This window comes from Tetrahymena thermophila (assembly GCF_000189635.1).
Source record: "Tetrahymena thermophila SB210 genomic scaffold scf_8254435, whole genome shotgun sequence".
Classification (NCBI taxonomy): Eukaryota; Ciliophora; class Oligohymenophorea; order Hymenostomatida; family Tetrahymenidae; genus Tetrahymena; species Tetrahymena thermophila.
The window spans coordinates 267,386-293,162 of NW_002476216.1; the positions used below are offsets into that span (position 1 = coordinate 267,386).

At 23.2% G+C, this 25,777-nt stretch overlaps 6 protein-coding genes across 6 annotated transcripts; 4 read left to right on the forward strand and 2 right to left on the reverse strand. All coding sequences in view use genetic code 6, as the record gives it.

Moving 5' to 3' along the window:
* Window positions 1-505: 505 nt before the first annotated feature.
* TTHERM_00655990 (hypothetical protein) lies at window positions 506-2,569 on the forward strand (the record flags this gene model as incomplete). The annotated part of the gene is made up of 1 exon (XM_001032230.4): window positions 506-2,569. Exon 1 carries the CDS (start codon window positions 539-541, stop codon window positions 2,567-2,569), a length of 2,031 nt encoding a protein of 676 aa, XP_001032230.1. The 5' UTR covers window positions 506-538.
* Window positions 2,570-3,306: 737 nt separating this feature from the next.
* TTHERM_00656000 (hypothetical protein) lies at window positions 3,307-5,790 on the reverse strand (the record flags this gene model as incomplete). The annotated part of the gene is made up of 4 exons (XM_001032231.2): window positions 3,307-3,599; window positions 3,669-4,537; window positions 4,749-5,636; window positions 5,690-5,790. The coding sequence occupies 4 exons, from the start codon at window positions 5,788-5,790 to the stop codon at window positions 3,307-3,309; spliced, it is 2,151 nt and encodes a 716-aa protein (XP_001032231.2).
* A 1,235-nt stretch (window positions 5,791-7,025) lies between these two features.
* Window positions 7,026-12,030, forward strand: TTHERM_00656010 (SacI-like domain protein). Its single transcript, XM_001032232.2, has 9 exons — window positions 7,026-7,199; window positions 7,254-7,557; window positions 7,713-8,087; window positions 8,315-8,415; window positions 8,470-8,629; window positions 8,677-8,908; window positions 8,967-9,921; window positions 10,057-10,812; window positions 11,105-12,030. The coding sequence occupies exons 1-9, from the start codon at window positions 7,128-7,130 to the stop codon at window positions 11,861-11,863; spliced, it is 3,714 nt and encodes a 1,237-aa protein (XP_001032232.2). The 5' UTR covers window positions 7,026-7,127; the 3' UTR covers window positions 11,864-12,030.
* Window positions 12,031-12,979: 949 nt separating this feature from the next.
* Window positions 12,980-13,282, reverse strand: TTHERM_000656028 (hypothetical protein; the record flags this gene model as incomplete). The annotated part of the gene is made up of 1 exon (XM_012799699.1): window positions 12,980-13,282. One exon carries the CDS (start codon window positions 13,280-13,282, stop codon window positions 12,980-12,982), a length of 303 nt encoding a protein of 100 aa, XP_012655153.1.
* A 1,755-nt stretch (window positions 13,283-15,037) lies between these two features.
* TTHERM_00656029 (CDP-alcohol phosphatidyltransferase) lies at window positions 15,038-16,901 on the forward strand (the record flags this gene model as incomplete). The annotated part of the gene is made up of 4 exons (XM_001471448.2): window positions 15,038-15,199; window positions 15,427-15,720; window positions 16,051-16,410; window positions 16,479-16,901. 4 exons carry the CDS (start codon window positions 15,038-15,040, stop codon window positions 16,899-16,901), a joined length of 1,239 nt encoding a protein of 412 aa, XP_001471498.1.
* A 1,143-nt stretch (window positions 16,902-18,044) lies between these two features.
* Window positions 18,045-25,578, forward strand: TTHERM_00656030 (CDP-alcohol phosphatidyltransferase family protein; the record flags this gene model as incomplete). Its single annotated transcript, XM_001032234.3, has 10 exons — window positions 18,045-19,621; window positions 19,780-21,989; window positions 22,495-22,945; window positions 23,009-23,368; window positions 23,438-23,533; window positions 23,667-23,928; window positions 23,996-24,382; window positions 24,438-24,602; window positions 24,904-25,468; window positions 25,526-25,578. The coding sequence occupies exons 1-10, from the start codon at window positions 18,066-18,068 to the stop codon at window positions 25,576-25,578; spliced, it is 6,105 nt and encodes a 2,034-aa protein (XP_001032234.3). The 5' UTR covers window positions 18,045-18,065.
* Window positions 25,579-25,777: the final 199 nt, after the last annotated feature.

A 25,777-nucleotide genomic window follows, 5' to 3' on the forward strand; every position in this document is an offset into this window, starting at 1 on the left:
ATTTTTTTGTTATTCTATTAGGGAATAGTCTTAATATTTATTTTTTCTGCATTTAAATATTAATAAATTCTTAATATATTAATAAATAAAATGAAATTATTTAGTTGATTTACATATTATTAAAAATAGTATAAGAAATAAATTCATAATCTTAACTTAAAATAATTTTATCAGTCATTTTAAAAAATAATTTATTCTTATATAATGTTTGAAGTTTTATTTTCATAAATAAAGATGATAATTAACAATTTGTAATGATTGTTGTCAATCAAGTTTTATGCCAATATATAAATAAGGTATTTTTTCTCTCCATGAAATAAATGATGTTTATTAAAGAATTTATAAGATATTCTAAATAGAAAATAATAAATAATATTTAAAAATTGAATATTTAATAATATTTCACTCTATTTCATTTTTAAATATAGGGATTTAAAAAAAGAGAAATATCTTAGTTAATTTAAAAATTACGTGTATTTTATTTCAGATTAAAAATTAATAATTATTTATTATCAAAAAACCAAAAACAGAAAATAATATGAGCAACTTTTATTAAAAATTTCCAAATCCTTAAAGTGCTTAAAGGGCAAATTATAATGAATGTAATTTCTCTTAAAATAATCCTTCTTATAAAGGTGAAGAAACTACCACAAGCTATAATACCTAATCAAGTACTTAGTACAATTCTTAAAAAACATATAACAGTTAGAATAAAAATGTCAATAATGCCTATCAGAATATTTATAGAAATAATCAATAGTCTTCATAAGCAGAATAAAAAAACCAGAATCAATAAAATAACTATTATAATTATTTTGCAAGATAAAAAACACCTAAAAGATGTTATACCTAACAAAGCGCTTCAATGAATGAAAAGACTAATCAGTATTCTTCATAAGCAAAATAAACAAACGAGAATCAATAAAATAATTATTCTGCAAGAGAAAAAACACCTAAAAGATGTAATACCTATCAAAATGCTTCTATGAATGAAAAGACACAAAAGTTTTAACCAAAATATTAAAAAAATATTAATGGGTTTAATATCAATTAATAAAAATAAAATTAGTAATAATTCACTTACCTGTCAATTTAATATCAGCCTTAGACTAAAGTTAAAGATTGGTTAAACTTAGATATATCGAATGATTTAAATGCATATCAATAGAATTATAATCATATTGGTCTTACATTAAAAGAAAATATCTAATATGACTATGCTAAAGGATGCTAGTTTTGTCAGTTAAAAGATAAAGGTAATGAAATTTTTAAGCAAATAATATCTTAATGTGAAAAAGAAAAAGTTCCAATCAACTAAATTAAAGTATAATTACAATAAGCGATGACTTATTATGAAGCAGCAGAGGGATTATCCTAGCTAAACTAAGAGAAAGCATCTATCTTCAAAAATATTGCAACAATCAACTTTAAACTTTTGCTTTACCACTGCTAACCCTTTAATTAGGTGGATTTTTTTAAGAAAGGTATTTCTAGTATGAAATAAGCTTTTGAATTCGCTCAAAGAGACAAAAAAAAAAATAATGACTGGTACGCCTAGCTTCTCTTTCTAAAAAATTAAACTTTAAAAGAAATATTAAACACTATTTTAAATTAGCAATCTAACATCAAAATCGAATAGAGTAAAATAATTTCGGACTTGAAGACATTTGCTAAAGAGATTAGTCTAGAAATCGATCAAGATAGTCATCTAATAACCTAGAAGTAAATTTTTTCTATCTAGGAAGAATTTATTTAAGATTGCAAGCAATCTGAAGATTTTATTTAAGCTCAAAACTTGTAGGAGAATTTAAACCTTGATCTTAAGCGATTGTATGAAGCTTCATAAAAGTCAAGCAATGAAAAGATCAAATTCTATTTCAATTAAAGATACTTAAAATTGGATGAGAGTCTTTTAGAATATTAAGCTTTCAAATATCTTTAATTAGGCAACTAAATTTATAAGAACGAATAAGATAAAAAGATAATATAAGTATCTTACAAATTAATTGACTCTGAGAGCATTTGGGATGCAGTTGATGCCTACAAAGCAGCAATTAAATTATTCGAAGGGAAGTTCTTGCATATAGAAGCAGAAAGTTATTTTATGCTTGGATAAATATACCAAGAGATGTTTGGCAATGATAATCAGAAAGTTCATGAATACATAAGAAATTCTATTTCTCTAGATTTCAACTCAACTAAGATCAACAGAAAGTAATGGTATAGTAGCGCTATTCATATCATGAAAATCCTTTAAGATAAATCTGTAGAAAAAGATTCTTAAATGTTCGAAATCTGGAAATCTAAAAATAAAAATATCATAGATTAAATTGATTTAAATTAATCTAAAGGAATTGTTGAATTTACCAAGTGGATTACTAAAATGTATATGCCGTCTTTTTGTTAAAATTTTTAACTTGAGAATTTCGAAAACAATAAAAAGCTGCTGCACAAAGTGATGTTACTGTATCATGGAGACAAAATAACAGGAGAATCTTAGCATTTCAAGTTTATAGCGAAGTAAATTATGATTCACCTAACAACATTCTATGAATAAGTTAAGGGATGAAACTGCCTGATTAAATTAGTAAAATTTAATATTTTTTGCATTTTATTAAATTTTTAAAACAGTTAATCTTATTTATAATAAGTGAACCAGATAAAAGTCTATGATGAAATTATATCTGAAAAAAGAGAAATAAAGGATATTCAAAATTAATAATCAACCATTTTTAGTATAATAATTGTTTATTTTATTGAATGAATAAAAATAATTGTCTATTTTTGTTTTTATTAAAATAATTAAAATTTTTTCGTTCATCTTTCTTTAACAATATTTTTAATTTTAAGATGATCTAATTAATTATTTAAAATAGTTTCATAAAATTATTTTTATTATAAAAATAATTAAAATTAAATTAACTAAAAAGCAAATAAAGCTTTATGAGATCATTATTCAAAACTTTTTTTTTCTATTTATTGTTCTTATTTTTTTTCAAATTAGATTTGTTTTGTTCAATAAATGATTTCAGATCTCAACTATAACTTAATTTTATTTATTTATTAATTTCTTTATTATTTAGATTAACAAATAATATTTTTAAAAATAAATAAATCTTAAAACAAAGCAGTAAGTAATTAGTAAAATTTATAGTAAAGAAATACTTTTTAAATAAATAAAATATTTAAAATTAAAAAAAATATGTTTTTTAGAGAAATAGTATTTTTATTCATTTTTTCACAAAACAAACTAAAAAATATAAATAAAAATTTGATTGTTAATTTTATTACAAATAATAATATTTTTCAAACATCAATTGCTATTAATTTGTTTTCTTCTTGATGTTTCTTAACTTGATTGTATTTTTTTAAGAAAACTCTTAATATACTTATCATTTGATTTTCTTATTAAGTGCAATCGTGTACACCAAGATGAATGACAGATATTCCCAATTTTTTTAAATATTTACTCTTAAATTAAGTGATTAAGTTCATTTAGTATGTACCATCAGTTAGCTAGTTATAATGGTTATGGCCTTCTATTTCTATAACTATGTTATCTTCTTTCATATAAAAATCAGCACTGAATATATCGTCAACTATTTATTAATTAGATTTAGGAAAAATAAAAGTAAGATATATTTTATCAATCAATTTAATTTATTTACTTATTTTTTCTCTTTAGATGATTTTACCAAATGCGTTAGCATAAAAATCAAAACGCTATTCGAAAAGAGATTATTTAACTTAGGTTATTTAAGAAGAGATTCTTGCTAATTCTTATTGATAATATGGCAATTCTTTTATTTTTTCCAACAAATGTGCCATCCTGTTTACTAATTCCTTGTTATCAATTTCGTCTGAAATCACTGGCATGGTTCTTGAAATAAAATATACTTAAAAAAATTTAGACTTATCATTCAGATAATAGTCTTCGTATTTCAAAAAGTAGTCCCAGAAAGATTTATCATAAATGCCTAATCTGTAGAAAAGCAAGCAAGTATTTCCAACAAAATCTATTTTCTCTTTTCTATCTAATGACTCATCTTCTAAAAGCTCTTAAATATATGGTAAAGTATTTTGTAATTGTTCTTTAGTGAAAAGACTTCTAGCAGTTCCTGAAAGAAGGAGGTTAGAAAAATACTCTAAAAAGTTCTTTTAATACCTTAATTTGTTTAATTGCTTCTTATCAAACAATTTTTTGTACAAATTCTATGAAGTTTGAGTAATTCTTATTGTTTTACCAATGGAGTATAATAAACTCTTCTGCATTATCAAATTATACTAATCACTCTTTTGATAAAATCTTTCTTCAATAAAATCCCAAATATGGTCTATCTTATACCCAAAAGAAGTATAGTCAATTGTAGATAATTTATAAGCAATATAAACAATTTAAGTGTCACTCGTATTGCGTATGCATCTATCTATTTCCTATAAGCATAATCTATAGTAGATTGTGTTGTGTATTTTCAACTTTTGGAATGTTTATTTATTTAACTGCTTAATATCTGAGAGCATACTTAAGTTAGTCAATCTATTTTGGTTCATTCATTTTTTATAAAATAAAAAGATAAATAAAATATTAAATAAATATAAATTAATTCATTTCATTGTAGATTAAAGTTTATTTGAAATTAATACATTTTTTTAGCATAAACTAATTCATTTTATTATATTTTTAAGTTTTAAATTATCTAGCATACTGAATAATAAAAGATTTTAAATAAATAAAATGAGAATCTTACGCAAATTAATAAGAAGGTTCATAATGTATTTTGTGGCAAAGAGAGATCACCTTGTCATACATGTCATGAATTCTTTCGTGATTAATTTTCTTGAGAAGCTTATTTGTGTGAAAATCATAAACAAAGCAAACCATGTCCTCAATCATGAAAGGTAATTATTTGATTTAATTGCATTCTTGTAGTATTTTTAAAAAATTGAACTTGTAGCAGATGTGAAGAGTTAACCTTAAGATCAGAAAAATAGGTAAATTGACTTGCTTCTGTATATTTTGATTACGCAAATATTTCAAACATTCCACAACAAGATAATAAAGAGCTTCTTCATCAGTTGGACTATATTTAATTCTCTATATAATAAATTCAAACCTTTAGGCCAAGAATTTTGGATCCACTGTCTTTAATAATATAAACAATTTGATATAAATATTAAATGCCTAATTTATATCTTGGCACTCATCATTTAGTTATTCGAATTCCTTTATTAAACGTTGTCTGAAAATTTATAGATCCTCTTAATTCTAATGAGTTGTGTAGTTTTTCTTATTATAAAACCATTAAGCCAATTTATTTCTATCACCTGTAAACTCTGGAAGTGGTTATTTCAAATTAATGTAATTTCCTTAGATGTTATTTTAAAAATTTTGTTTTGTATATTCTTCTGAATATTATCCTCTTTGAAAATTTGATTTCATTTACTAATTTTCCTAATTTTTATGCTAATTCTACTATTAACCTGTACCTTTATTAATATTTCTTGTAGTTTCATCTTTATTGATTGTAGATAAATCAAACTTTTAAAAGTTGAATAAATGGAATTATGCATTCTGCAAAACAACTTTATTGCTAATTGCTTGTAGATATTTGATATTTCTACTAACTTAAAACATACTGATTAATAATTAAATTAATATCTTTTTACTTTTAATTTATTTAAATTTTACTTTTCTAAAATCTTCTTTGTATTTCCATCTGATAAATTATTTACAGAAATCCTCTAATTTAGTCTAAAATTCTTTCTATTAATATCATCCTTTATATCCATAAATTTTTTTTTCATAAATCATCATTTCACAATAAAATTTTGAATAAATCAATTTATATAATAATTCTTTCTAAACCATTTTAGTGAAAATATTTTTCTTCAAGTAAAAAAGGAAAAAAATACCAAGTATAAAATACACTTTTATTAGTTAAAACGAATAATACCTACAAAAATAAATAATTAGATTCAAATCAATTTTTGATAATTAATTGAATTATTTAAATTTCATTTTTAAATATTTTTTTTAAACTGAAATATTTTTTATTTAATATTTATTATAATTATAGATTTATTTTAAAACAAAAATCATAAAAATATTTTTAAATGAATAAATTTAATATAAAAATTTATTTTATCAATTATTTAATTTTTTTAAATTTAATAGAGAATGGGGAACGAAATAATTTTATTTGGTAAAATGTAGGTTTTTTAAAAAATTATTTCAAATATAGGAACAGCTATATGTAGTATTGAAATATCATATATACCCTACCCTTTTGAAAACTATATTTGGCATATAATATTTAATTTAATTTATCAAGTGGATTATTCAAAATAGATGAAATTTAAACATTTTATTATAAATAAAAATGAATTAATTTATATATTATATATCAGTATCGATCAATACTTATGATTTTTAAATTGATAACCAAACTTAAAAATTTTGTTTCGATATAACTTTTTTATCGATATATCGAATTGATAATATCAATAAATATTGATACTATAGGTTTCGATTGCCATCTGTAATCCTATAGATGGTTTTATAATTACATTTGAAGTGGGCACATTTAATGTGTCATTCGTTACCTTATTACATACTTATGACATCAATTTTGTAAAATAAGGCAAATTTAAATTTAATATAAGTGTATGATAAAAATATTTCAGAATAAATAAATTTTGGGTACAATTTACCACAAATAATCAACTTTTAGACTTTTAAATTTTAATTAGATTTATTTAAGATCGTATTTGATAATAGGGATTTATAAGTCATTCATAATTTATGAATAATAAGTTCAATATTTTACTTAAAAAAAATTCTTATTGATGAAATATTTGAAATACTTATTATTATATGTTTATGTAGAAACTTTATAAAGAAAAAAATATTAGTACCAATCAATCAATTAATCATAAATTAAATATTTTTATCAATAATATTTCTTAGATTATCGCTAATTAACTATTTTTATTATTAATTTTCAATTCAATCTTTTGAAGTAAATAAATAGTATTTCTAAAATTTACTAGGATCAAACTCAAATAATTATCAACATTACTTAGAATTATAATTTTAAATCAAAGTAAGAAATAATTCTAAAAAAGAAATGAATTTAGAATATCCACAAAACCCAGGTGGGTTAGTGTATAAAAGGATGAGATTGTATACAACAAAAAAAGTAGATCAATTTAAATGATTTGTTTAGAATTTAATCATTATTATAAATGAATAGCAAACTATAATTATGGGGTATTCTAAATATGAGAAGGAATACAAGCTCCTTTACATTTCAAAATCTTAGGGGAATGATAAATCTAACATTTGCCAAGATTAGGGATTAAAATATATAATTGAAGAAGATAAGTAGAGGTTTTCTTCAATTGAAGAAGCAGAATAGAGCATTAAAAAGACTTAAGAAATTTAGAAATCATTGAATTTTGTTTGCAAATTCTATGGCATTGTTGGTTTCTACAAATTCCTTGAAGGATACTACATGGTTTATATAAAAGAAATTAAGAAAATCGCTAAGATCGGAAGTAATTATTTAACTTTCATATTTATTTTTGGTATTTCAATTATCGTATGCTATAAAAAAATTCTCAAATTAATTGAGACAATTAGAGTTAAAATAGTTAAAATTGCTACTAAAAATCTTAGAGATGCTTAATATATTTTCAATTAAAAATTAAAGGACACAAGCTATGGACAATATAAAAAACAGAAGTGCTCAAGTTGTTTGATGGGAAGAATTCAAGTAAAGAAGAACAATAATTTAGAAAACAACTGAATGAATATGATATGACATAAGGATTTTATTCTAGTTACTCATATGATTTAACCAACACTTTGAATAGAAATATGATGAGAAATGCTTTGGAAATAATTGACAGTCAAAACAAGTATTAAAATCAATTAAATCTTGATAGACGCTACTCTTAAAGTAAACAATTAGGCTAGTTCTGCGAGATTTTCATGTGGAACTACTATGCAGTGCAATAATTCTACCATATTCTCTAAAATAAAAAATGGGTTATTCCAATTATTCATGGCTATTTAGAACAAAAAAGTAAAAATTTATTAAAAAATAAATAATATGCAAAAGTTAAATAATTAATTAATCAATAAAAACTGAGTTACCAGCTTGCTGATCAAAAATTACATTTAAAAAATTTGATTAACTCAGTGTAAGCTAAAAAATGATTAGTTTAGAATAAATAGATTTTATGATAATAAATAAGAAGATTATTTGAATAAATTTAAATTGATAAAAAAATTATTTTATTTTAATTAAAGACTTAAAAAGCTTAAACTCTTCATTTAGCATTACTATCATATCAAGAAGATGTCGCCATCATGCAGGAACTAGATTTTGTAAAAGAGGATTAAACTAAGAAGTAAATAAATTTATTAAATCAAAATTACTTAATAATTATGAATTTTTCAAAAAGGGTTTTGCTGCAAATTATGTTGAAACTGAATAAATTGTAATCGATTTAGAATCGACTCATAGACGTCCTGCTTGTTCTTCTTTCGTCCAAATCAGAGGTTCTGCACCTGTTTTTTGGCATCAAGATCCTAGTCTCTTTGATGTAAAACCCCAAATTCAAAGTAAAATATAATAATTTTATATTTTTAAATATCACCTATTTCTTAAGTTAATTAGTGCGATCCTTATTACTCTGCAACGAAAAAGCATTTTGGTGACTTGTATGCTAGGTATGGGGAAAAGATATTTTGTATGGACTTAGTAAAGTCAACTTAAACTCAAACGAATGAAGAAAAATTAGCATAAGTATATAACCAAGTAGTTGAAGAAATCAACTGCGAAATAGAATCGAAGTAGTAGATAACATATTTTCATTTCGATATGAAAAAGCAATTAAAAACGTAAAATTTAAGATTTTTTTAGACAATGATTATAAAAAAAGTTTATTTATTAATTTAGAGATAAAATAGAATATGTGGAGAAAAGCTATACATTTGCTTACTATGTGGTTCATTAAATTGGTATATTTTTGGTTTAGGATTCAAAGAGGTCAAAATTGGAATAGTGTGTAGAAATTTAAAATGGTGTCTTGCGTAGTAATTGTGTTGATTGCTTAGACAGAACGAATTCGTTCTAATAGTTAGTTGGAGAAATAGCACTTGCAATTCAATTGGCAAAGATGTTTTAGTCTTCTTGTAAATTTTCTGATTTAAATGTGCATGAGAAAGTCCTTGTATTTTATAGAGGAATGTTTGAACGCATGGGTGATATAATTTCAGAATAATATGGAAGTTCGAAAGCTCATAAGTAAAACATTAAAGAGTAAAAGACTAAGTGGAGATTTGAGCTATTTACTTCAATCCAACGTCACTTTAAGAATAATTTAAGTGACAGTGCTAGATAGTAATCAATTGATCTATTTTTAGGAAATTTTATTCCTGACGAGAATTAAAAGATATGGTAAAATCCAATAAAGTAATTTTAGCCAAAAAATGGATATGAGATTTTGGTTTTTAAGAATCACAATGATTCTATTTCTTCAAGTAGGTAAAATTCCATAACTTAAGAACAAGAAAGGTCTAGTAATAAGAGTAAGTAAAATATTAATATTTCGTATCCAATAAAAAATGAAGAAAAATCTTGGTGGTAGAGATCAATAATGTTTTTCAAGGAAGAAACTTGTGTCAACCTGATTAGAAGAATAATGGAAGAGGAGTTCAATCAATCACCAGAAGTATTTGAAAGACAATACCTTCCTCTGTTTAAAAATTACTAAATTCCTTTACACAACCAAAGAAACAAGTTCACCTTCAAAAAATTCTAAATAGAGTTTATAAATATAATTAATAAATACGATAAATCTAAGTTATAATTGAGCACACAATCACTAAAATTTGTCATCACTCTACCAAAAGTATTTTTTACCTTCAAATTTGTTTTAGCATATTTTTTAAAAAACAAGAATAATTAATTAATTATTTTTACATTTTTTAATATTTTCTAAAAAAAACTTAAGAGAATATAAAATTCTATTAATAATAAAAAAAAGAATTACTTGTTCATCAATTTTTAGAATACCTTTTAGAAGATATCTAGAAAAGAAATCAGTGAAAAACTAAGTCGCGAATACAATAAGCTGATCCATTTATTTCCAGATTTGGAGTTTAATTATACTTAAACAGCTGGTTATGAGTAAGAAAAAATGGTTAATGTTGATTAAGAAAAGGGAGAAAAATAAAGAAATAGTGGAGCTGGAAAAGAAATGTTTTTTAAAAGTTAACATAAATTGAGCAGAATTGATTTCATAAATAATGTTGAAGAAAGTAAAAAAAACATAGACTAATTTGATATAATTCCAGAAAAGCAATATTCTCAAATAGAAGAAAAAAAGCTAAGTGATAATGAAGCTATAAACTTCAGTACTATGAATAGAAGTGAAAAAGTAATTAATTACTAAAACTTGGAGCAAATAAACGAAATGGAAAACTCATAAATAGATGATAAAAAAGCAGATTTTTTCCGATAAGATGAAAACAGCGATTTAGGCGATATTTAACAAGAGAACTATTCTCCTCCTATTAATAACATAGATAATTAAGAAGAAGTGATCACTTATTTAGAACCTAAAACAAATCCAAGCTCATTTAAAATTGAACAAGCTTATTCTACAATTTATAACTAATAATCTACAATGAATGGCTTACAAAAGTTAAGCTAATTTTAAGGCAAATTATATTAAAACAGTTAGGAAATCACACTTTAAGAAAGATTTTTAATTGATGACTACTTTTCAACAAAAATTAAGGTGCTTCATTTTTTTATTTTACTTTCTTTCAACTATTTTGCTTCTCAAATACTTTCAAAAATATTTATTCTTACTTGAAATTATAAAAATTATTTGAATTATATTAGGAATTAACTAGTTTAAAATATTTTTCTTAAAGCTTTTTATCCAAATATAATTATTTGGATTTCATATTTTATTTTTAAAGTTTTTATTCAATTAAATTTGATTGGATAATTGAAAAAAAAAATTGTATTTTGTTTCAAAATAATTTTGTTTTTAGAAATTATATTTAAATTAATTTAATAAAAAGACTATAAATGAAGAAGATATTTAGTTACAATAAAGTGTGGAAAAGAAAAGAAATTTTAGATAATCCAAAAATCAGCAATAATCTTATTAAAGCAACAATAACAACAACGAGAACAATTATGAACTAACTTTAATTAATAATACAATTGATGAGTATTTTAGCTACAATAAAATAAATTAGAAGAAAATTACTGATTAAAGTGAAAACTATTTTGAATATAAAGATATTGCTCTAAAATAGAATATTTCAAATGAGATTAATGGCTATTTCGATAATAAATTACCAAACTCATCTACAAACAATGCAAATTAAAAAATAAAATGTCCAAGATGTAATCTAGAATAAAATAGATTTGATGATAACAAAATGGTTTCTTCATATGACAATTTAAGAGTTAGAGGACATACTACCTTCTTTTAAAAGAACGATGTTGACTATGGAGAAAAAGGAAGTAGCAGACTTATGGATACCTTATGTAAGCATCATCACACAGAATACATGATTCAAATGTCTTCATATTCAAATATTCACTAAGGAACACAATTTAATATTGCAGCTTAGTCATAATTCAGAGTAAATGAAAATGGAATGAGTCGCATAGAGAGTGAAATAGGTCAATCAGAAATAAGTTCTGATATTCCATAAAAACAGAGACAAAGCAATGAAACAGATGGAAAAAAGAAAAATGTTTAGCTTCTAGACATGCTAGTCAAAAGAAATTTTATTTTCCCATAAAATACCATCATAAATGTAGTCTGATTTATTTATTAGTTTAAAAAATATTAATACTCCTTAAAATGTTAATAATAAATGTTATATTTTTATCATAATTAATTTTTCTAAAAAAGTGATTGATTCCGTATTTATAATTTATGTAATTATTTTAAAGCAATATTATAATTCAACAAAATAAAAATGTAAATAAATCTTTTTCATTTTATGTCTTTTTTGATGTAAATCAATTTCTTAAATATTATCATAAATATAGTCTGATTTATTTATTTATTAGTTTAAGAAATACTAAATACTCCTTAAAATATTGAAAATGTTATCCTTTTTATTATAATTAATTTCTCTAAAAAAGTAATTCTTTTTTGTGTAATTATTTTAAAGCTATTTTATAATTCAAAAAAATAAAAATGTAAATAAATCATTTTCATTATATATCTTTTTGATGAAAATAAATTTCTTAAAATAACATTATAAATATAGTCTGATTTATTTATTTATTAGTTTAAAAAATATTAAATACTCCTTAAAATATTAAAAATGTGTTATCTTTTTTATCATAATTAATTTTTCTAAAAAAGTAATTCTATATTTATAATTAGTGTAATTTATTTTAAAGCAAATTATAATTCAACAAAATAAAAATGTAAATAAATCCTTTTTATTTAATATCTTTTTTGATGAAAATCAAGTTAATAATAAATTTTGAAATTAAAAAATGTATGTTAGCTCTTTATAATCTGTATTATATGTAACAACTAATTAATATTCTTAAAAATAATATATAAAATATAATTTATTTAAACATAATAAGTATAAAATTATTTTGTATTTTGACAAATTTAGTATTTTTTTTTCAAAAGAAACTTTGAAAATTATTTTTAAGATATTATTTTAATAAGTTTTTAAAAACAAATCTTAGCTAAACATAACATAACTAAACAGATAAAAGTTTTTCTGTGATTTAAAAATACTTAAATTTTTTCTATATTTGTAGACAATTAGCTAGATAGACTATTGTTGTAATTAGAACAATGGCACAACAATTTTGGTGTTTGATAATTGGAAAATACTGAATTATAAATGAAATCAAAAAAAATTAAACAAAATAAGAAATATTGTTTTATGTATGTAATTTTTAATAAATCATAAAGTTATTGAATAGCAGAGAAAGATACTAATATATAAATAAATAAATAAACATAAATCATTATTTTTAGCTTAAAGAAATACATAAATGTTTACAGAATTATTTAGTTTGATTTCATGGAGCTTAATTTTAAATTTAATAAGTGAAATCAAGTAAATTAGGTTTATTAAAAGCGGTTAATACTCAGATGAATATTCACCAGAATCATTTTTGCTTTAGCTTTTAGGTATATTTAGTCGTACAATATGGTTTGCTTAGTCATCAGAAATAATATTTGAGACAACTACTAAAAATAACATTCAAACCATACTGGTTTTAGTTCAATTCTTCTTGAACATATTGTGTTATATTTATAAATTAAAGCTCTTAACTAAATATTAAAAATAATCTTTGAAAAACCCAGTTTCCCTCACTAAAATTGCTTTTGTAGGACTAATTATTAGTTTATGTGTTTAAGAATTATCAATGAAGCATTTAATTAACAAAGTAGCACTCTTTTGCTTCACTCTTGAAAGCAGTTAATATATGCCATAGCTTTATCATAGTAGAAATGACCTTATCTCAAGTAACAGAAGAAGTTTCTGTTACACTCCATATTAATTGGTTTCTATAATACTTAGAATCATTTTTTGGATTATAATTTACAATAAACTTTCAATTTCCCTCTTCTTATATCACTTCCTCTTCGATTTCATGAACATCTACTTCCTCAAGGACTTCATATTGGCATACTACTTTAAAACTAAGAATGGTAAGATATATTTTAAATCTCAAGAAGAGCAAGAAGCCTCTAAAAAATAATAATAAGAAATCGCAGAAAAATAAAAATCATAATGAAAAACTTTTTTATACTGATAAAAGATCTAGTAATAAATGTATCAAAATTAAATACAAAGCACTGACTGATTGATTGATTGCATAAATTTAATTATAATTTCTTAATATTTGATTTATACCAAATCAACATATTATTAATATATTAAAATGTTTTTAATCATAAAATTATATGTTTCTTGTATAAAGTTTTATTATACATAGGATAAAAATTCAAATTATTTTGTTTCAATTCAATTATCAATTATGTATGATATTTAGTATAAAAATTCCTCTTAATAACATTAATATGATCAAAATAAAAAAATATACACTTCTATAACTAATTTCTTGTGAATGAGGAAACCTAAGAATTTAATTCATGGATTTGTAAATAAATAAATAGATTAATTTAATAAATAAATAAATATTTTTTTTTTTCATAATATAATTTCTAATATTAAACTTTATATATATAATGGATTTGAATATAAAAGTGTTTTTATATATAGCCAAATACCATTCAAAAATTTCGTGATAAATACTCTACATATGTATTCTATTTGTATGTAACCTTGAAAAAGGCATTACCTCATGGTACTATATATATAATTAGTAACTAAAATATATTTTAAAAGCTCATTTAGCATCTATAATTTATTTATATTTATAAACTTACACTAAATATGCATTTATTTATTTAGCATCTTAGTAAATAACTACAAATTTCTAAAGATATTATTTGTTTGTTAATTTTTATAAGCAATAATATTAATTTTTAATTATAATAATCTAAGTATTACAGTAGTCAAAATTTTTAATGGTCAATGTCTAAGAATTTATATTTCATTTTCTTTATTTGTTAAAATTTACTTTCATATCTTTAATTTAAGAGCGAGTAGGTAGGTAGGTAGGTAGATAGATGGATAAATTTATTTAGAATCAATTAATTTAACTTAGTTTAGCTTTTAATAATTACGTAGTATATAAAGTACTGATGTATCTTAAATGGATCTACTTGTTTTTTATTATTATTAAATTAATTAAATTCATTTAAATTTGTTTTTTGGTGAATTTGTTCATTTGTTGAAATTAAATTTTGCAAATTATTTTTGATATTTTTGTAGTTATTTTAAAATCACCACTTTTTTAAGAAATTAAAAATAATTATTTAATATTTAAAAGAATATTTAAAGTCAATAAATATTATTAAAAGCTAAATCAAATATTGTAATTATTAAATGGCTAGGGATAAACATTCAACAAACTTCTTTACCGGCAGATTCATCTCAGATGCTGGTATTGAATAGTTAGATAAGTATTAGTATGTAGGAGGAGCCTACTCTTGGTTAGATAACAAGATGAATGGGTACTGGTTATGGTGTGCAGAATAGCTTCCAATGGTAATTTTTTATATCAATAAAAATAAATTAATTTTCAAGATTACAACAACAAATTGAATTCAACTCATTTTATTGATATTTTCGAATATAAATGAACAAATGAAAATGTATGTAATAAATAAATCAAAAGCTTTTTAGCTATTTTTATTTGAAGAAATTGCATTATTATCTCATATGAATAAATTCATTATCTTCTTATGATTAAATAATTTTTTCAATATGTAAAGTGGCTTGCTCCTAACTTAGTAACTTTCATAGGATTTTTGTTCGTGGTTTCTTAATACTCGATCATGATTTATTACGATTATACAATGACCTAAGATTTACCTAGATGGATATTTTTGTATTCTGCTATTTCAATTTTCATTTACTAAACTCTTGATGCAGTTGATGGAAAATAGGCAAGAAGAACTAAATCCTCTTCTCCTCTCGGATAGCTCTTTGATCATGGATGTGATTCATTTTCACTTACCTTTTTCTTCCTCTCTTGTGCTCACGCTGTTAAGTTAGACCCCTACTACGTAATATTTAAAAAAAAATTGAATACAAAAATATATTTTTAATGGTTCTATTATTCACTTCTTTCTTTTTCTCCCTCCTTTACATAGATAACAAAGAAAAGGTTCTAATTACTTTAGAATTAAAAAGGAAAATAAAAAATATCTTTTGGTCAGAAATAAATCAAAAATTGTAAATAAGCAAATCAAATAAATAAATAAATTACTTAAAATAAAAAAGCCAAATCAAGCAGAGCAAAAAGGAGCATTAATCAATCAATCAATCTATTTATTTATTTTATTTAACTTTTAATTATCAGAGGGGAGGGTGTTTATAATTTTTTTTTTAATTAGGTTTTCTTCATTTTGGTTTGTTTGTAATTCACTTTGTTCACAGCAAACTGGACCGAGTATCATACTCATGTTTTGAACACATAAGTTGGAAACTTTGGAGTTACTGAATCTTAACTAATTGTTGTTTCAATTCACTTAATTACCTTCTTCTTTGGATAAGATTCTTGGAACTTTAAGCTTGCAGAAGTTTTACCTTCTTAAGTAGCTGAGTAATTAGTTTAATATGGCTTGACTTATGTTCTTTAAAAACCCATTTATGTCTTTGTAGTGTATTTTGTTATTTTCTGTACTGTTGCTGCAACAATTACTTGTGTCATTAGTGTCTTATTTGGAACTCATAAAGACAAAAACGGAAAAGTGGTAATAATTTAAAATAATTATTTAGTTAATTTTTTAATTATTTTAATTTAATAAATTTATAAAATTAGATTGAAAAGCAAAAGGGTAAAGCTCTCCTCTAATGGATTCCTATTTTAATGATAGTGATAGTTGAATTAGGTTTCTTTGAATAGAAGGAGTTATACAAAAACTACTCTGCTATCATATTATTATCATTTGGATTACTTGTTTCTTTGCTCACCTGCAAGTTAATCATTTGCTCTTTAACTAAGATGGATTTCCCTACTTTCCATGTTGAAATTCTCCCATATTACATATTATTATTAATCTTTAACAATTATCCTGAAGTCATGGATTTGAAAAATAAGATCTTCGGAACAACTGTTGTCACTGTTCTTACAATCCTTTTTTCTTTCCACTATACTAGTTCAGTTATTTCCCAAATCACTCACCATTTAGGAATATTCTGTTTCTCTTTAAGAAAGAGAGAAAAGTAAATCAAAAAAGATTGAGTTTTAATACCAAAAGAAATAGTTAATTATTTTTTCAAGTCTTTAAAATTATTATATTTTTAGCATATTTACATTTATATTAAAGTATGTTATGTTAATTAACCAAGAAAAAACACAAAAATGATCTTAATTGTTTTATTAAATACATTTTTTTAATTGCTATTGTTTATTTTTAAAAACCTTTCATATTAATTTTGTTATAACTTCTTGAATATTATGTGTAAGTTCAATAAATAAATTTCATAAATTAAGAATTTTTTAAATGAAATATTTAACACAATTTAATTCTTACAATTAATTTTTTTAATGAGTAGAGTTGGATATAAAATTTATTTGGTTCTATTTCTAATCTATTTGACTTAAAATAAAACTAAAATATTAATTTAATTCAAATACATTATTAGTTTTTATAAAATCTTCTAAGTTATTTATCACAATTTATATTATAATCTTTTTAATGTAGATTTAAGTTTTGCTATCCTTTTATTTAAAATAGCAAACTAATCACTTTAAAACATAACAAAAAAAGTATGAAATTGATTAATCTTAAAAATAATTCTTATCTAAAAAAATTAATCACTATTTGATTAATAAATTTATTAAAAGAATGAGAAAAATATTAACAAATTGATTACATTTTACAATTGCTACTTCAGTAAGTATTTTATGACTAAATTTAATATTTATAAATTAGCTTTAAGCATAATTTTTCAAATAAGATATGGACTCAGATTTATAGGGAAATTAAAATTTTTATGCATTTTTTTTACATATAAATAAATTTAGAATAAATTACTAATTTTGCTGATTAAGATATTTATTTTATTGATAGTTGAAAAAGAAATAAATATTCTTCTTTTACTTCAAATTACTTTTAATGAAAAACAAAGCATTCTAAATATAATTTTTGCATAATAAATTAATCAGCAAACTAAGATCGTAATATTAAAAATATTGCAATAAGTTTTTGAAAATTAAAAGAAGAATTAAATCTCTAAATAAAATTCTGAAATTAAATAAAAGAAGAGAAGATCATTTTGTTTATTAATTAATTAATTAGAAGTAGGAAGAATAACTTTGTAAAAATCAAAAAAATAAAAAGAAATTAATTAATAATTAAAGTAAAATTAATATTTGATTTTGTATTTTAGTCAGTAATTAATTATGAGCAACACTAATAACACAAATAGTTTATCTGCTTAAAACTTAGCCAACACATAGATTCAGTCATCTCAATAAAAAGGCATAAGTTTGTTGAAACCTATTACACCTCTTGCAAGCCCAAGTGTTTTATTTACTCCTAGCAAATTGTAATAGCAGTAAGTGATAACTACTTTCAAGAACCAAAGCCTAACTGATCGAGTAGTATCTCCTTAAATTTAGATAGCTTAAAATAACATTAACTAATAAGGAGGAACTGCAAAGATTGTTGCCAGGCCAAGTCTTCCTCATCAGATTGCAACTTCACCAAAGCCAAGTGTAGGAAATTTGTTGCAAACGACAGTATAAAATAAAACATAAGATGAATCAGCATAGAACCAGTAAAGCAACCAAATTTAAAACAACTCAACTCTTAATTAATTTTAAGTAGTCTCTATCACATCTAGAAACATCTCTCCTCAACAAAACACAATCAGATAATAGAGATTCTATAGCCCTACCCCATTAGTATTAAAGGAAACATCAAATATTAACGACTAACAGCAAACCAAGGACCAACAAAGCAGTCAAGTTCAAACTATTTATAAAGGCATTCCTCATCCTAGTTAAAATTTAAAGCAGTAATTACCTTAACAATATCCTCGCTTTTAACCTAGCGCTCCTTCATCTAATTCTGCATCAAAGCAGACTACCTTGAACACAGATAGAACTTAAATTTAAATCAATTCTTTAGTTAGTTAACAAGCAAATTTAGGAGAAAAAGGATTGATCTAAAATTAAGTAATCAGTTAGAGATTAATAAGTCCTCCTCACTAGCTAAACCCAGCTCTCAAGCCTTAACTAAATAGTTAAGCAACTGTAATTTCTATATAAAAAGGTAGCAATAACTAGCATATGCGTTCACAAACCTAAGTAGCTTAGCAAGGAGTAACATAAATTTAAAATAGCTTCACCCCTGCAAACAATATAATAATTTATCCTCAAGTTTAATAATATCAAGTAAAGCCAGTAGAAAATATTATTTAAAATAACTCTTAGTTGCATTCTTAATAAAAATAAAGTATCAGTGAAAATCTAACTGGTTCAGAAAATTAACAACTCGTTTCAAAATATTCATAAGATTTAACTCATAGCAATAATGCAAAAATTATTCTAGTTAATTCATAAAGCAAAAATTATATTGTAAGTAATTTAATTCACTCTCAATCATCTCCAAATAAAGGATTAAATAAAGTACCATTAGGAGATAAAAACGTAATAGATCAAAAGAACTTAAAACAAATTGATTCAAGCAACTTATCTCCAGAAGCTAAAAAGCTATATGAAATGATAGGCAAATATAATATAAGCAGCAAAGACAATAGTTAAAATAATGAAAACAAGAGTAGCAATATTGTTTAAAATATTTAACGCTCTCAATCTCCTACTGAAAGGTTTACATTTGGTTAGAAAGAAATAAAAATTATTTAGCCTATTTCTTCCTTATCTGTTTACCCTTAAACAAAGATTATTCCAACTTAAATCCTCACATAATCCCCTGTACATATTATTCCTAATACGTAATTTAATTATTATTTTTTTTTCAGATCTACAAAAATATTAGCTGTTAGTTTGGCTTGAATGGACAATTTAATTTGAAATATTTTTTATTATTCTTTTTTTAATGAATTTAATTTTATATTAAAATTTTGTTCAATTACTTATGAAATATTATTAGTAGCTTAGTTGATGCTTAGAAAATGTTTTAAACTCCAGTTTCACATTCTTTAGATGCTAAACGAAACACTTCCACTCACAAATCTGCCAAATCAAGTCGAAGTGTATCATAAGATAATGAAAATAAAAATAATTTATCAATTGTAATTGAGGTAAACTCGGCAACAAAAAATCGTCGTATCATAGAAGGATCACCAGTTAGGTCTTAAAGCCCTGCTGTTATTCAAGGTGGATAACCTATGATATAAAACTCTCCTGCAATCAGAAAAACCCATTACTACAAAAAAGGTAATAGAACTTTAACACTTTAAGAAGTTTTACAAGAAAAGTAAAAAGAAGCTGAGGAAAAGCTTTAAACATGCCCAAATTAAGAAAATTAAATTTCGAATAAGTTCAGCTAAATCTCTCCCTTAAAATATGATTCAATCATAGAAAACAACGATGATAGAATAAACTAAAATAAAAACTACTTAAGTTACAATTAGAATTACTAGTATAGCACTGAATCAAATAATAATTATTCAACTAATTAGCAAAGTTCAGCATTCAACACAAACTATCAGTCTAATTAACCTTAGAATCATTTAAAAAAAAACTCACAAAGTTAATTTGCAGACTAAAATACTTAATTATAATTACAGTAAGAGTAAGTATTAAAATAATAAAGAGAAAGCTTAGAATAATAAAAGAACCAAATGATTTAGGTAGAGAGAAAAGCATAAATAGACTCTTATGAAACTATTTTAAAAGAAGGAAAGTAGTAGGAAATTGAAATGAAGCAACAATTTGAAAAATAATAAAGAGAATTTGCATAAAAAATTAAGTTATAATAGGAAGAATTCTAAAGGTAATTATAAATTGAATAGGAACGCAGGGCATCTTCATAAGATTCATAGCTTAAAGAATCTTAATTAAAGGAGTCTTAATTAAAATTATAATTAGAAAAATAATAACATGAATATCTAGCCAAGATTTAATAAGAATAACTAGAATTTTAGAAGCATTTTCTTGTTTAGTAAGCCGAACAGAAATAGTTGATAGAATCTCAACTTATTAAAGAAAGTTAAATGAAAGAGCAAAAATTAAAGGAACAAATAGAGAGATAGTAATACGAATAACAAATCCAGTAACAAAAATACTAAGAAGAAAAATTAAGACTAGAGAGAGAATAGTAGGAATTATAAAGGAACCTTTAGAACTAAGCAAAAGAATTGGAAAAAATAAAGTTGCAGATTGAGTAAGATAAGAAGAAAGAAGTTGAAGAATAATTGCGTAGATAGCAAGAAAATCAGTAGAAATAATTTGATAAGCTAAGCTAGTAGTAGTAAAATCTTATTTTACAAGAATAAGAGATTCAAAGATAGAAGGAGTTAGAATAGAAAAAATACATAGAATAGCAATAATAGTAATTTTAGTTGATGCTATAAGCTCAACAGTAAATGTCAGCAGAAGAAAGAAAGCAGTTCAAAGAAATTTACAACTAGCAGTAAGAGGAGCTAAAAAAATTATAAACTCAGCAATTAGAATAGTAAAAGCAGTTTGCTGAGCAGCTTTAGTCAATAATTAAATAGCACAACTCACAGTTGGAAAACTTAAAAAAAGAATAGGACTAGTAAACCAAAGATTTAAAGGAAATGCTATTAAATTAATCAAGAAGCTAGCAAGGAAGCCCCTAGAATGCTAATGATAGCCTAATTATATTTGAGAAGTTAAGAGAAGAAAAAGAGCAGTTGATGAAATAGTAGGTTGAGTAAGCACTCTAACTTGAGAGACAAAAGCAAGAACTTAAAGAAAAAGAATTCAAGATGATGCAAGAGTAACAGTAAATACTTCTTCAGTAATAAGCATAGCAATTAGAATTATTGAGAAAGAGGTAAGCAGAATAAGAAGAACAGTAGCAAAAACTTTAGGAATAAAAATAAATACTAGAGCATCAGTTTAATGAATATAAGTCTAAAAGTGAATCCAGTCCAATGAATAGCTATGAAATGTCAAACTCAGACAGAGTCGAAATGTAAATTTACGATGGAAAAAATAGATAGACTCACGATAATAGAAGAGAAGTTGAAATTTAAAGAGCAGTTGAAATTCCCTAAGAGTGTTTTGATAGTCATCAACAAGATGAAGAAGAAGAAAGAGAAAAGTATTAATTATAAAACAAGCAAACCATTAAATATAAAGACTAGTAACCAGCAGCAGGACAAAAGCAAGGTAATTAATTAATTTTTAAATTAAGTAAAAAAATTAATTTTTTAATTCCCAAAATGAATTTATTCAGTAAAATTTTATCAGGCCAAATAAGGAAAAAAAAATTTAATAAAAATCAACGAATTAATTTAGCTTAAAAATTAATGAGAAAAATATTTTATAAAAAAGAGAATGAATTAACAAAAATATAAATCTAACTTAAAAATTTTATTGAAGATTTTATTTCTATTAATTGTTAATATTGTTGTTCAGCTTTCTTTTTTTAAGTATCTTTTAATTTAATTTTAACGTACTTGAGCGATCAATCATTCCATGCATTATTGCTTGCAGTTCGTTGTTTAAATCACAAATAAATTTTACTTTGAAAATTTTTTTGTTTCAATAAATTAATGAATAAGAATTTGACAAATATAGAGAAATAAATGTCAAGTAATCATCAAATATTTTTAAAATAAAAATCAAAAATAATCCTAGTATGATTAACAATTTTTCTTAACAATCCATTTAGGAGTTCAAGAGATAGCAGAGCTTTATAGGGAGCTAGAAGATTAAGGTTTTGAAATAACTGACTAGAATTGGTAGACATAAAAGCGCCAAAATTAATAGTCAGAAAATGGAGATAAGAAAAATAAACTCGCAGCAAAATAAGGATATAAAACTCAAGAGGGAGAGGAGGAGAATGCTGAATATTAAGAATAAATGAGATAAAAGCAATAAAGCACAGACAGAAATACTGAAAATCAGCGTAATGGCGATTACATCAATTTGTATAGTTCAAGCAATAATAGTCGTGGTAAATAAATTACAGAAGACGAAGAAGCAAATAGACGTAAATACTAGCATGAAGGTTATGAAGAAACTTATAGTTAGGAAGCAGCTGAAGAAGGAGAGAATCATAGATAATAATATTAGGATGAACAAAACCATAACAACAACTTTTAGGATAAATAAAGCAAATCGTAAAATCGATTAATATTAAAACTGCATTATTTTTGTTTCAATTATAAATTTTAAAAATTTAGCAATAAAAATGCCTAGCTATCTGAGTAACTCTTGTAAATCGAATAGGAAATACAGAGACTCTAATTCGAAGAATAGCAAGCTAGAAGTTAAAATAACTAAAATGCAAGATTAAATAAAAAAAATAAAAATTTGCATAATCGCGATGGAGTAGTTCCAGAAGAAAACGAAGAAGACTACTAATCCAGCACTAATAAAAAGAAAAAGAAACTCACTACTAAAAATTAATAAATAATATATGCAGATGAAAAAAAATAAAGGGGATCACACAAAATATATAAAAATAATCAGGTAGAAAAATCTTCCAGCTACGTTCCAGGCTAAAGATTGTATGAATATGCTTTAGAGAAAACGAAAAGAAAGTAATAAATAAATAAATAATTACCATTTATTAATAAAAACTAATATAATTCTTGTTTAATATAATTTAGGGAAGAGATCAAAAAGCTAATAGATTAAGAAAGAGTATAAAAAGAAATTGAGTAATGCACATTCAATCCTCGTCTTGTCTCAACAAATAGATACTTGTAACTTTTTCTTAAATTTAAAAAATATCTATTGAAAAAGAAATGATTAAGAAAATTATTTATTTCAATTTATTATTTTGATTTAATAAATTTTGTGAATAATTTAATAATAAAATTATTTCTTTATTAAAAGTGACGAGTTCCATTCAAGAAATGATAAGTGGATGAAACAAAAAGAAATAAATATTGATTAAAAGACTAATTTCGAAAAAGAAAAAGAAGTGAGAGAGTGCACATTCCATCCAGAATTTTATACTCCAAACAAGTTTTCATCTTAATATACAAATGTTTCAAACGATCCCACATCCTTATATAAGCGCCAAATGGAATGGAAGAATAGAGTTGAGGCTGAAATATATAGATAAAAAGAGGAAAATGAAATAATGATTAAAGAGGTAATTAGCATTGATAAAATTAAAAAAAGATATTAATTTTTATTATATTTAATTAATTATTAAATAGAGATCGAATGAAATATTCAATTCAGGTAGATAAAGAAGCTAAATGATGAACAGTCCTCCAAAGAATAGTGAATATGAGGTAGTGGGTTAAATCAATTATAGTTAAAGATTGAATAAGATTTTGAGCTCTTGCAGAAAGAAAAACTCTGGTAACTTTAATGAAGACTACTAATCTATGGATCAAAACTCGTATTAGCAATATAACTAACAAAATTAAAACTTTGGATATAACTAAGATCTTCAAGAATCTTAAGTTAATTAAAATAACTTAGAAAAAGGTGAAAACATAATCAAAAGTGTTACTCGTCCAATTAATTTAGAAGAAAACTATGACTTAGTAAGTCATATTCAAGGCATTATGAGATAGAGCAATTACTGCAAATAAAATGTAAATTTTTTAAATATCAAAAATAGAAAGTTTATTTTAGGTTTTTTAACAATAGATTGAATTAGATTAAATGATTGCTTAATAGAATAAACTTTAGAGATCTTAGTTTGGAAATTCCAATATTGATAAGCGATTTGATTCTTCTAGTAAAAAAAATAGCCACAAAGCTTCACTTCAAGGCTCAGATTATATTATTAGCAAAGAAGAAATTAAATAAAAGGTAATTTTTTTGTAAAATAAAAATGGATTTCATTCATAATTAAAGCACATTAATTGATCTCTTCGAAATAAATTCATTTTAATTTTGATCAAATCAAAAAAAATCTACTTGATATATAATTAAACCAAATAAAAGTTTTATTAAAGATATTTATTTCAACTCAATTTTGAGCACAATAAAATTGCTTTTTAAAATCAATTAATAATAGTAATATTTGCATAATAATTAGAGCAAATAAATTCTAAAATTTTACTTAAAACTAAAACAATTATAATTATTTTTTAAATTTAAAAAAAAATAGCAATTCGAGAGATTGAATGAAGACATATAGTAAAATAAACAAATAGAGGTGACAAAGTATCCTATTTTGGCTGAAAGAAAAGAATATTCTTAAGTAATAGGAAATGTTTTCGTTTAAAAGAATAAATATGTGTTAGCATGCTAGGCTGATCCTTATTTAAACTAACCTTAACATTACGTAAATTTTAGTTTTGATAATTAACAGCAATAGAATCAAAATTTAATTGAATAATACCAGAATGAGTAACTAAGCCAATAGAATTAAGATCAATAAAAGCATGAATAAATGATAATTCAATAAAATATAGAAGCTAATCTCAATTAACAGTAATAAAATTCATAATTATAAGGAGGTAACTCCTCTGCTTATTATGTAGCTGATAGAAAATATCAAGTTGTTCAATAGCAAACTTAGCAATAGGTACCTCCTTAATTTATATAAGATGAAATAGAAAGACGTATTTAAGTAAGTAAAACGTCTAATGGAGATGAAATTGAGGAACTCATCACCAATGAAAACCACGATGGTTTGTATTCTTTACCAAACACTTTATAAAATACCTAACGTAAGAAATATTTAAACTCGTAAAAATAACATTAACATAAAAATTCAATAAAAATAGATGAAAATTATGAAAGAGTGCAAATAACTAATGAAAGTGATGAGGTTTTATGAAGTAATTTTATTGTAGTGTATCAAAATAATTTTTAAAATAAAAAATAAATGATTAAATATAATTAATGTTTAAATATAATAAAATATTCTTTATAATCTTTATATTTATACATAAATCATTATCTGTTTAGTTAATCTAACTTAATTACTTATTAATAACCAACACCTTCAATTTATAATATAATAAATAAATTATTTT